Source organism: Coffea arabica, chromosome 4e, assembly GCF_036785885.1.
Source record: "Coffea arabica cultivar ET-39 chromosome 4e, Coffea Arabica ET-39 HiFi, whole genome shotgun sequence".
NCBI classification, from domain to species: Eukaryota; Viridiplantae; Streptophyta; class Magnoliopsida; order Gentianales; family Rubiaceae; genus Coffea; species Coffea arabica.
The window spans coordinates 46,948,450-46,962,222 of NC_092317.1; the positions used below are offsets into that span (position 1 = coordinate 46,948,450).

The 13,773-nt window shown below is 34.5% G+C and overlaps 1 protein-coding gene across 1 annotated transcript; it reads left to right on the top strand.

The window, feature by feature from the left end:
- The first annotated feature begins 11,097 nt into the window (after nt 1–11,097).
- On the top strand, nt 11,098–13,243 carry LOC113742623 (transcription factor TCP15). Its single transcript, XM_027270500.2, has one exon. It carries the CDS (start codon nt 11,717–11,719, stop codon nt 12,956–12,958), a length of 1,242 nt encoding a protein of 413 aa, XP_027126301.1. The 5' UTR covers nt 11,098–11,716; the 3' UTR covers nt 12,959–13,243.
- The last annotated feature ends 530 nt before the right edge of the window (nt 13,244–13,773 follow it).

Sequence of the window (13,773 nt, forward strand, 5' to 3'; positions counted from 1 at the left end):
GATTATGGATTCCCTATTTGGAAAAGAAAAAAAATCTAAAGTGATACCATTTTAAGAGTAATCAACGCTTTATCATCGAAGTCTATCTAAATTAGGCTCCTATGCGTCTTAATCAAGTTAAGATAGAAACTTTATGATTATATTTCTAACACCACTAATGAGAAAATGACACACATTATATATTCGTCTGTCCAACTAAAAAGAAAGCTGCATGTCAAACTCATATGAATTTGCTCATTTTTCGTAGTTTCCAATCACAAGAAATTTTGTACATTGTCTTCGCACGTTGTTTACTTTTTCTTTCCTTCATTCGTTTTTTTGTGGGATAATTTCAGAAACCTCCCTTGAGGTTTTTAGCAATTTCACCTAGCTCCTTTGAGATTTGAAAAATCACATATATCTCCCATGAGTTTACCGTTTCCGTAACAAAAACTATTTTATGGTCAAAATTTTGAACGAACAATCCAAAATGCCCTCATGACATTGTGAAGTTCATTTTACCTTCTTATAAAATTATTCAAAAACTATGGAACATAAACAAAATTTTAAACTCATTTTCAACCCTCATCTCTACTATTTTAACCGTTTTCATATTACCACATTTTAAATTAGTACTATTATCACCATGACCACTACCACCATTAATCCCTAAATTCTAAAACCTCAATCGAAATTTAAAAAATTTGTATTGTTAAACTCAAAAAATTTTAATAACCACATCAATACAACATCCTATCCCTCAACTATTTAAGTATCAATACCAGCCCTATCCTTTTTAAACCCAATTTACATATTCTTCTATTCATCTTTAGATCCTCCAAATAAAGCTAAAATTAATTTTTAATATATTATTATTGTGTTTAGGATATGATCGATTATTCCACAAGTGAATTTTATTTTTGTTTCCATTAAATGTCTATTTGTGTGATGCATTCATATGAACAATATTAGGAATGAATTGTTTAATTGCATTAAAAAAAATATTAACATGTTAAGGCAATTATGATCATTTTGTAGGGCCAAGGGAGGTACGTGTAATGTTGAAAACCTCAAGGGTACTAGGTGAAATTGTCAGAAATTTTGAGGGAGTTTTTTGAAATTATCCTCTTTTTTTTTTTTACTTTGACTGAATGGAAACTAATTCCCCTTGGATTTAGAGTAAAGATCATATTTCAAAAAAAATAAAAAGTGCAGTGCCAATCAATGGAGTAAAGTGAGAAAACTAGTAGTAAAGTGTGCCTCTTTACAAAATGATCAAATCACTAACTGTTAGATATGAATCAGATTCGTTTGATAATAGGTGAAGGAGATAAGATGGCGACATCTCTTTTAGTGCATACATAGACAATCATAAAATGAAAATATTTTACTTTTACAACATTTTGCACATAATTTTGCCAACAATTTCACGTCAATCAAATACTTCAAAACATATAGTTGAAAAACTTCAAAATTCTAACCTCACTCGACCCGATATCCAATATGGGATTGTAAGATGCAATTAATGATAGGGATGAATTTGACTAGAAATTAGACAAACAAGATTAGTTGTAAGACACAATTATGAAGAAATATCAAAATTTGTCATATTTTTACATGCTATTATATCAGTATTTACATCTTTTACGTTAGTGTCTACGTTGTACCGCACAATTGAAATTGGCAGCAGCAGGTGCCCTCATTTCATCCAACATGTGAACCGGCTGCTAATTTTTGGTAGTAACAGGATGATGCAAACCTACTGTTGGTTACTTTGTAGCAAGGGTGATGCATGGGAAAATGGTAGCTATGGCCATCCCATCCAAATATAGAAGCATGGCCGTACGTTGCAGGCACGCATTAAGATGCACGGCCATGACAGTCATGTCTTCCTTAAGATACGTTAAAAGTCACCCCTATTCCCCGATTCCCCAGCCCTATTCCCTGCCCTACACTGTCTAACTCAACTCTACTAATAGTAACTAACAGCAACGGTAGCATTCTCATTGGGCAGAGCATCTGTATTTTTCAGGCCACCAGAATCCACTGCTGATTGCGATTGTGTGGTGGTGCTGATTAGCCTGAGATGAATGCTGCTTTTGATACGAGTATGTTTTTGACATAGCCCAGCACGGGAACTTTGGTAACAGTGACTCATCTTCTTACTTGCCAACAAGAAAGTCAGCCTTTCCTCCACCGAATTCAGGGCCAAGATTCCAACAGATTTCCTTTTTTTTTTTTCTGGCATACCCAGAGTCTACGGAGTAAGACCATTCTCTTTTTTCTTTTTTCTTTTTTTGAAAAGAATTCAGGAATAGAAGAGATTGGAAATCTTTTATTTTGATATATTTCATCAAAAACTGAAGAATGGAAAAGATGAATCGGGATGGGAGAATGAGGATAATGAGAAAAGAAAATGCAAAACTGTCAAAAAATTGAGGGTAAAAATAATATAATAAGTTGATAGCTTTCCAATCATGTTTTGATTATAAAAATTTATTTCATTTTTATATTCTTAGAAATTCTCACTTAACCCTTAAATTTTTTTACAGTTATCAATTTCTCCCAATTTGCACCTTTGAACTTTTCATTTTGGGTCTTTTGCACGTTAAAGTTACGAGTTTATCCCAAGTTACTCATAACATGCACTATAAATGAAAGTAGGAAAAAAATGGACTTTTTATCCCTGTTGTTTGGAAGTTGGACCAATTTAGTCCTCGTTGTTTTAGGGAAAATGTATTTTGTCACTTAAGTTTTGATCTTCAACCAATTTCTGACAAGATCACTCAATTTAAGCTAAAATTGACATTTATTTACTCAATTTGGATGGAATATATTACGTGAGGGGCATGAATCATTAGTGAAAAGACCAAGGGGAAACAAAATTCATCATAAAAAATTCATTAAAATTTGAAAATAATGTAGATAAATGTGTGGGATGGTTGAATGTAAATAATCATATGGAAGATGAAATGGGTTCGCTTTGATGAATTTTGCTCCCCTAGATATTTTTACTCATGATACGTGTCCCCTCACACTTTTTATTTTATCCAAACAAAGTGATCAAACATCAATTTCTACCAAATTGAGTACAATAAAACCTCCATAAAATAATAATAGATAAATTAATAACCTTTATTAAATAATAATTTTTTATAGTCCCGACTTGGGCTAACAAGCTAAATTAATAATTTCAATAAAATAATAAGATAATATTTTTTTAAAAAACTTCATATAGTTCTTTGGTCCCGTTCATATAATAAATTAATGGTTCACTAAAATTACGTATTATATTTTTCTAAAATATGAGTTTATTGTTGTAAGTTTTTTCTTAAAATTTAAATCTAACTAAATCTCATCCAAAATCAACCATGACCGATCAATAATGCGTAAAGCATTATGTGAGTGAGTATAATAGAAAACATCCCACATGCATATGGACATCTATCTTTTTTATATCTATCATTTAGTATTACTAAATCTTTTTGATATCTTGATAACAGAAAAATGATATCAATTACTACGTAATTGAAGATATTAATAGAATTAAATTATACTTGCAAATCAGGTAGATATGAATTGGTTTGTATTCCTTAGATAGAATTTTAAGGAAATTAATTAATTTGTTGACTAATTAATATCTTTTTAAATTAATAGAATTTGTATGGTCCAAGGGTATTAATTTATAGAGGTTTTATTACAAAATATCAATTGTCTCTAGTTGCTCAAAAATCAAAACTCAAGGGAATGCGTTTGTACTAAAAGAATGGGGACTAAATTAGTCCAACTCCCAAACAATAGGGGGATGAAAAGTGCATTTTTTGCCATGAAAGTATACAAACTAGATGCCCTTTATTTATTGAGAACATTTCACACAAGTGGGAGGGAAAAAAAAAACATGTGCAACCTAAAATCTGGCTAAATTTGATGGTGAGCTGTGTTGGTCGCAGCCAACAGGTGCAAAATTCTGTGGCCTCAAAAGGAAGTAGCAAACAATCACAGCCGGTCCACACAACCTATTCACGTGGGATCATTATAGGCAACAAAATTCATCAGTTGGTTGGAGAGACAACTGAATTTATCAAGTATTATTTGTAGACAAACGCTAGTTGTAACGTTGCAACATCAACTGCTTTTTTGGTTTATTAATTGTTACACTAATCTCATCAAATCACATTCTGAAGTTAGTAATTAACTGTAATTATTATTAGATCTAATTAGTAGCAATTCCATCATTCTACCATGTTTTTCTTGGAGAATTGTTTGCAAAATTTGTAACTTGCATAAGAATTACTGCAGTATATATAATCTCCATATGAACAAATTCTTAAAAAATCACTTGCACATTATAAATTTTGACTTATCTATATGCACAGGTCTGAAGGCCAGTTTATCTTAATGAAACTGTTCATTTTAACTTAATCATTCTTTTTCTAAGGGTTTGGCACTTTTTCGAGCCCTCTATTTACCTTTACAAGACCTAGCTATCTCTTCATCCACGGGCGCTTTGATTAATTCTATCTACCAAAAAAGAAACTATGTTTAATTGCCTTTGATTATCTTATCATGGAAAAAAGCATCTCCAATCCCAACAAGAATCATAGTATTTTCATCCCAGTGACCACTTCATTAAACCCTTAAATAATTTGACTTTAGGATGAAGGTTTGTGAATTAGCCAGCCTCTTCCTAAAAATTAATCCCACAAGCACCAATAATTAGATTTATAATTTTGAAGTTTTTGTCGATAATAAACTACGAATTAACACTAGCTTCTTCTTCTTCTTCTTTTTTTTTGGAATTATTTTATGAAACACTAGTCATGAATCATGGACATTACCTAGCAAGGCATTAATGCCATGAATCTGCCCAACCCTAAACATGAAATGGTGTTTTGTACTTGACAAACTCATTTATATATTGCTTCCTCTATGTCTTTCATTTAACGTACACACATGTTAGACTGCTGAGAGGGGCTCAGACAAGAAAGAAATACCATGCATCCACTATTGCTAGCATAGAAGAGACCCCTTGAATTAATGGCAGAGGCAGAAAAAAAAAACAGAAGAAAAAAAGAAGAAGAAAAATTGTCATCCTTCGGCTTAATTGGTAATTTGAACCTATTTCATGAGAGACATGCTTTGATTCAGTGAAATCCTAGACCAAACTCCGCCCTCCTGCTTTGCATCGCATTTATTTGGATAGTCGAAAACACGAAGGGAAATGTTATCATTTAATTCTTGATTTTCAGCACTAATATACGAAAACTTGAGTATTAAGGCTAAATGAAAAGGTTAAATGCGATATATATATATATATATATGTATATATATATTCCTTTCTTGCTTCAGCTAATTTGAACGATCAGTTTATCTTCCTTCTTGAATTCCTATAGTACGAGATACAAGAAAATTTTCTTTTGCTTATCATTCCAAGACTCAAACAGCTCGCACTAGAATGACTAAACAACAAAAACGTGTTAATCTTGAATTAACAGGTAATGGATAGGAAAATGACAATCTTAGTTCTTTCTACTTTCAAGTTGTCCTGCCCTGAGGGCAAAAAAAAATTAAAAGAATAAAAGTTGTCCACAGATTGTCATGGTCACCATCACTTAGGTGGCAATGACAAAAGAGGTACACCACGTAATGTTACAGCAAAATAAGATGGCTTTAGCTTTTCCAACCTAAATAGTACGTGTGGATACAATAGCATGGTTCATGAAAAAGCTAGCACAAAATATGCTAGATAATTTTTTTTTGGCAATAGCAATAGTCAATTGCATACCGAAGATGTGACAAATTTCTCCTTCCTCTCAACGTCATTTCAACGTCTCTCTCCCTCAAAACCATCACAGAGAATAAAGGAAATTGTTTTACCACTCTTTTGTTTATAAATAGCACTTTTCTTGACTCTTTAATTATGTGAATCAGATAAAATTACCCCATTTTTTTTTAGTGCATTCGCATCCACTAGCTCCCTTATTATCAAATTGTAATTGACATAAAATGCAGGGTTACTTTTATCTTTTTACGTAAGTGGAAATCAGGAAAAATGCTATCGCAACCAAAAAAATATATAATCTTGAGGAAGCTAGTGAGAGTAATTAATGTCCTCAAACAGGAATATTGTATTTTGCCGGTTTCAAACATGAAATTGATTGCATTCCAAACTTAAAAACGATGATTTGGCAGACATATTGATGTTCAATGTTGCCTAATTAAGAAGTAATAAATAAATGTAATATACAAGTAATAAATTAGTGGCCTCGGTTTTAATGGACATAGAGCTGGCAAAGATAGAGGAACAATAAGTAATGTTGGTGTAAACTCTTCCTTGAGTTGATCATGCAAAAGACAGCCCGCTATAATTGAGCAAGGTTTTGATTGCATTTCTTGGGTTGCAAAGCATGATTGCAGCCACCATTTTTGAATACCAAAAACATCACTACCCACACAAGAACGTCATCAAATCAAGTATCCTAGCGATTGATGTTGATTGTTATCGAGTACGTGCATAATTTAAATCCGGATGATCAAACTAGCTATAACCCTAAGATTTAATTTGCTCTTCAGCCATAGCAAATTTGCAACCCCACCACCACTTCATAGAAGTTTATTAGATCATGGGGATTTTCATATAGTTTACCTAAACATAATTTAAGGGTAAATTCTACTTTGGACCCTTAAACTGTGGATATATTGCCACTTTAGTTTTTGAACTTTTGAATACTATATACACTTCCTAAAGTTTGAAATTCATCCACTTTAGTTCTTAAATTTTAATTTTGGACACTTCACTTCTAAAATATGAAATCCACTCTATAGAATTGCCAAAACTAATAGAAAAGTAGGCAACTGAACTCAAAATTTAAGAATTTAATTGGGATGGATTTCATATTTTAGAAGGTCAAGTGTTGAAAATGAAGTTTAAGAACTATAAGTAGAAGTGAATCTATTGTTTAAGAGTTCAAAATGGAAATTAGCCGAACTTTAACTACAAGAGAAGCAAATAGTTGAGTGATGAAATGTGAGATAATAATTAATCTAGATGTTGTTCGCCCTATGTGAGGTCCTAATTATAAAAGCCAACAGAAAAAGATATGAATTGTCATCCAGATGTAGTTCATCCTAAGTGAGGACTCAATTTCTCTATTCTCTTTCCTCCTTTTTTTTTTTCTTTTGTTCTTTTGTGGCCAGGAAACTATTTTTTACCCATGCAACCCTCTGCTTCAATGTTTTTGTAACAAGATGCATCAAATATGGACAAAAAGTTATTTCCTATGTAAAATCCTTTCAAACAAAATCCATGCATGAAATCCCATAAATTTTATGCAGCCCCAATAGTTGCTCAATTCATTTTCAATAGTTGACTGGACATGTTATTGTGTAAAAACTTTTGCAAGCTTATGAAAACATATATTAATTGTATATAGATTTATTGCATAAGAGTCCAAAATCTGTTCTTTTGCTATCATACGTCTGGTTTAGACAGTTGTGTCCAGTTGAAGACCCTACAGGAATTCCATTGAAAGCTCCCAACTAGTACCAAAGATCTTAAACTTTGTGGGCATCATAGATTGGTGTAAGCCTCTCCTCTTATGAGTGATATGGTGATAGTACATAAGGTAAGAAAATCATTTTTAGTATGATTTCTGAAAGTAAGGAAATTATATTCGTGGAAACACTATGAAAAGATCGAGTGAAAGTGCTAATAAAGATTGAAAATGAAAAGAGGAAAACAAATTTTGAATTTTCACCAATTGCATTTTGGTTAAATTGTTAACAACCTGAAAAGTATCTCATATTACTGCTATCAATTTGTAGGGTTGGAGTAGTAGTGGTTAGACAAGATAAGGCAAGAACTCCTTGAGAATTCATTGTGTTCTAGACTTCATAGAGGGCAAAGTGATGATTTTATTTGTAATTAAGTGTACTAATATGCTTCAACGCAATATTAACAAGAACATCTACAAGTTCAACAAAGATGAATAGGTAGGGTTTTTGGGGCAAATCCTTAGAACTTGTGACTATTTATACCCTTTTCTTTTTAATTTTTCGGGGGTTGGGGGGACAAGAAAAAAGGAGGAGAGTGGTGAGGAAGAAGCTAGAAATGGGGAAATGGAGCTATGAAAATGAAGCATTATATTATATGCAAAACATAAATCATTGTCTATTGAGATATATGCACTTATATTATCAAAAATAATATGCAGAAGCTTTAATTGTAACTTAATTATTTCTGCCATCGTAATCCCATTTTCAATTGGGAAATAGAGGGATATTAACTTGGCAAATGATCCTTCATTTGCGTGTTGCTCAAAATGCCCTTAACACAATAATGAGTTATGACAACCATTTGATCAAGAATCATCCTATGCTAGTCGATAATTGCCCACGTGGCACCATATATCAAGAAGAAGAGATTACTAAATTTTCAACAAAGAACAATTTGAGAGATAACTAAGAATTAAGGCTTAAGGCTTTTTTTTAACCATTAGTCGTGGAGTTCAAATCCTGACTGACAACTTTGGGTTGGGAGGGATTAGGGGAGTGGGGAGAGGTTAAAAAAAAAAAAGAAAAAAAAAACATTTTCTCTTTACCTCGTTTTCTTAGCCAAGTTTGCAATTTTGATCATTTTCTCCTGTGAGATGGATAAATAGTTTAAGTTGCTTGAGTCACACATTCAAAAGTCTACTGGTTATTACGTGAAAAATGTCTAAACCCCTCAGGTAGAAAATTTTATTTAAAGCTATACATAATTTGCTAATAAATTTATGCACTATTGTCTACTGCATTTGAGTGCTAGCTTTTTCCTCCTTGTAATCCTTCATGGTAAATTTTCTTTACCCTTTGAGGCGATAAGATACTAACCCTTTGACGGACACAATTTGTTAAAGCAGATGTGAAGGATCTCTCAACTAATTTTCTGTCGCTCTCTTTACTGAAAAAATGAGATAATTCTTTTGCCCTTGCACAAAAAATAAAACTTGAAAGACTTTACACAGAAAGAATAAAATAAAAGTGTCAAAAAGTGAAGTTAAAAAAAAAAAACTTTGTTTAAAGAATAAATTGTTAAGCCCCTTAGCTTCTAATTAATCAAGTTTTAATCCTCTGCTCCCCCCAAGGGTGTAAGCACTGTTCAAGCATTTGATTTCTTCAAGAGATTAACAACTGTAATACCCCACCTCAAAAAATGACAAACACTAATTTCTCAAGATTTGACTTGATTAGATAATTAATTTCGTGTGAGTTTCTACTTCTTCAAGCTTTAAGTAATTACTCGAGGTTCATGTTTGAACCATTACTAGGTATTGGTGTCATGAACTTTAATACTTATTTCTCATCCTCGTACCTATTTACGAACACTTCCTTAATCTTAATGTCTTAAATTTTTAAAAAGATAAAATTAATTAGAAAAAGTGTACAAATGTAACAGATGGTAGTAATTACTAGTGTGTATATATATGTATATATGGTAGGTTGAATGGAATTTAATTATATTAACGAGTGCATATTGAACACCTATAAAAAAAAAAACCGCTTCTTTTTAGTTCCTTATTAGGATGCCGCAAATTGTGTTTAATTAAAACATATATACTAAATGAAAGTGGCCGACTAATGACTAATGTAGGTATTAAAGCCAACATTGCCTCGACGTTGTTGAAAAAACAAACCATTTTGATGGCTGCGTATGCATTTCTTTAAAATTCTTTTTTCGCAGCTGCCAGTCTTGCAGTCATACACACAGTCACACAGTACTCAATACTTCCATTTCTTATCCTATCGATATGATCACTGATCACTACTCAAAAAGGTGTGTACAAATAAAAAATACGAGGGAATTGAGGATGACCAAACCTGCATAAACCTCCAAATCTTGGCAAATAATACTTATATATATAAGATCAGCCCACCAAAAAGTTAATCATGGTATTTTATTTAGCGTCTACATCATAAAGACTTCACCAATATATAGCTAGGCTTCTAGTAAGGTCATTCTCCCGCGCGAATCTCGCTAGCTCTCAAATCTAATTATGCATATATTTATATCTAATACGTGCTGGTTTTCTTGATTTTTCAAAACACAATTTGTCAAGGTTTAGAATCTTCCTCCTCCTTGGCTTTGACATATGCTCCATCTCTTCCTAATTAATGATTTGATGGTCTTGATCATCATGTTTTGGTCCTTGCCATGTTTCTCCCTTATTAATCGAGAGTATATTCCATGTTCTTTTAAGCTTTGCCTATTTGAACCTAACATTTAGTTCCTAGAGTTTCCTTGAAAAACACAAAAATGATAATAGTGAATAGAGCATAACACTCTCAATTTGATCTAGGAATGTTGGGATTTGCTCGTGAAATCTGACCAATTGAGCTATTCACAACCATGACTTTTGAGGCTCGATCATTTCCTAATTCGTTAATCTTTACTCTGTCCCTATTAGTAAATGTTCAAGAAGCAAACGAACTAGATTAGATGCAGTATAATTTTTAATTATCTTTTTATCTCACGTATATTAAGTCAGTACTGTACATTTTTTTTTTAATAAAACTAAAAAAATAGCAATCCAGACGAGCTAAAAAATTTATGGAATTAATTTTAACTGAAAACTATGCGATTTTAAATAAGAGCCCAAGTCTTGAATATTCTGCAAAAACCAAGGAGACAGATTTTTCACGACCAGTTATTTTTTTCATAGATATATATATATAGGTATAGTATATACTAGTGGGACTGAAGTCTATTGAGTTTGAGAAAGTAGTTGAAAATTGTCTAAGCTAAGGGGAAGGCCCAAAAAGCAAAGGGCAGAATTCAGGAGGAATCCCAAAGTACCCTCCGACCCAGCAAAGGTGCAGAACAAAGGCAAAGGGCCAAAGGCAAAAGGAAATGATTGCTTGAATGGTATGGGACCCTCCTCGCCTTTGATAAATCTTTCCTTTCTAAGTCTCTCAATTTTTTGACTTGGGATTGGGACCCATCCAGGCCACCATTGTCTTTATGGATTGAATGATAAAAAGAGCACCTCACGTGGAGTCTGAACCAAAGGCTCTGTCCAACCACAATAAAAAGAAAACAAAAGAAAACCCAAACCAATTCCATTGATTGGTATTTCCATTTCCATCCCCTTCTCCCTCTCCTTCTCCCCTCCCCTTGTGCTGTCAAGAAACAAATTCCTTGAAATTTTCTCCTCCAAATCAAATCTAATTTGCCTGAAAGACGTATAAAAAAGACCCCAACAAAAAGCACATATTTTCTTTTTTTCCCTTTGTCAAAATTTTTTTTGCTTTTTAAAGCTCACCCCATATAATTCCCACTCATTATCTTTGTTGCTTAAAGCTCCCTTATCCTCCCCCCAACTCCCTTTCTCTTTCCCTTTCTCTTTCTCTCTCCATTGTTGAACCAACACATCAGAGAATGTGAAGAGAATTCCAGGCAACAAGTTTATTCAAAGAGGGAGAAATTTAGAGAGGAAAAAAAAAAATTTTAAGAGTATATGTAATTAGTACTTCCCTACTACTATCGTTTATTCTTTTTTTTAGTGTGAATAAGTGAGTAGTAAGTCCAACAAGGAATTTAATTGGAGGATCTACCAGTACCACCTAGTCTAAGTCTAATACTTCCTACAGCTAATATTCTTTCCTCATAAAAATCAAGAACTTCTCTCAAACAAAAGAGGGCTTGGATAGACTGAGTGAAAAAGGAGAGAAAGAAGTCAAGAAGTCTTCTCATGTGATCATGGAAGGAGGCGATGATCATCATCTCCACCACCACCACCACCACCGCCCAAACTTCCCATTCCAATTACTCGAAAAGAAAGAAGACGAATCAGCCTCCTGCTCCAGCTCCGGCGCCGCGGCCTTCCCATCTCTAGCCATCTCCTCAGCCGATAACACCAGCCAAAACCCTTCAAGATCAACCTCTTCGAGCTTACAAATCTCAGCTGACCCGTCCAAGAAGGTGCCACCGAAACGAACTTCGACTAAAGATCGCCACACCAAGGTTGACGGACGCGGGAGACGTATCCGCATGCCAGCGCTTTGCGCTGCTAGGGTTTTTCAGCTAACGAGAGAATTAGGCCACAAGTCCGATGGCGAAACGATTGAGTGGCTCCTACAACAGGCCGAGCCCGCCGTGATTGCCGCCACCGGAACCGGTACAATCCCTGCAAACTTTACCTCCTTAAACATCTCGTTACGCAGTTCTGGCTCCAGCATGTCCGTACCATCCCAGCTGCGATCCTCGTACTTCAGTCCGAATTTTTCGATGCCACCGAGGAGAAGCCTCTTTCAGGGCATTGGGCTATCGACCGACAATTCTCCGTCTACAACAACGTTGTTGAACTTCCAATCTGGCAATATAAACCCTAGTGGTATGCTCCAGGCGAAGCAGGAGTTGAGAGAAAACAACACCCACAATACCCTAGATTTAAGTGATGCAGCTGCAGCAGCAGCAGCTGGAGAAGAGAGCCCTCTTGCCAGAAAAAGAAGAAACGACCAAGAACTCCAACACCATCAGCAGCAAAATATCGGGAACTATTTGTTACAGTCCAGTACGGGGGCGATGCCGGCCAGCCACGCGTCGATTCCGGCCAACTTTTGGATGGTTCAGGCGAATTCGAGTAATCAGGTTATGGGAGGCCATGACCCGATATGGACATTTCCAAATGTTAATAATAGTGCCGCTGCAGCCGCTGCTTTGTATAGAGGGAGTATGTCTAGTGGGTTGCATTTTATGAATTTTCCTACCCCGGTGGCACTATTGCCTAGTCAACAACTAGGTACGAGTAGTATTGGTCCAACCGGTGGCAGTGGTGGTGGCGGCGGCAATGGTGGTTTAGCGGAAGCTCAATTGGGAATGCTGTCGGGGCTAAATCCATACCGCTCCAGTGGTGGCGGGGTGTCGGAATCGCCGGCTAGCGGGTCCCACTCGCAGCACCACGGCGATGATCGGCATGACACCACAAGTCACCATTCATGAGGATGAAATGAGAAGGAATTGAAAATCATCAATTATCATTACTCGTCGGTCGTCATCCCCACTTGTGTGTAGTTTGATTTGTAACACACGTGAGGTTTGATTTGCTCCAGAGAAAAAAAAAAAAAAAAAAAAAACTGGAATTTTTTGTTTTCTTTGCTTTTTGAGATTCTCTAATTTTCTTCTTCTTTTTCTTTTCCCTCTTTTTGTGTGATTAAATATGGGAGTTTTTAGTTTAGGGTTTGCAGAAGGCAATATTCTAACAGGTGGTATTGGCTGGTTTTTTTTTGTCAAAAAGTGTCATTTGGTTTTCATTGCACAATATCTTATTTATGATCATTGTTTGTGCAAATCTTCTTTTCTGCCACCAATAGATACATGTAAACGAATGAATTTCACTAACTGCATAAATGTCTTTTAAACATTGTTAGTTGTGTGAACAAACTGGTATCAATATTCACATGGAGGATAGTACTAACATTCATTCTTTAATTTCCTCCTGATATCCTTCTTCACAAACATTTAACTAGCACTCCATGAATTAATTAGTACTGTATCTTGACATTTTCTTTGCGATGATTGTTTCAACACATTATCAATTGCGAGTTAAGTTAATGTAGTTGCAACAGACGGGGAAGGTATACATATAGTCTTGATCATAAGCATTCTTTCCTGAAATCTTCTTGCAGCTTCAGATGGTACATTTTTATGCCCTAACTAAGTTTCTTTCTAACAATTTTATTAGGGCGTCTTCACATTCAGTTTGTGAATAAATTAAGTTACTAATCTATGTAGTTCTTTCCAAAATCTTTGGAAAA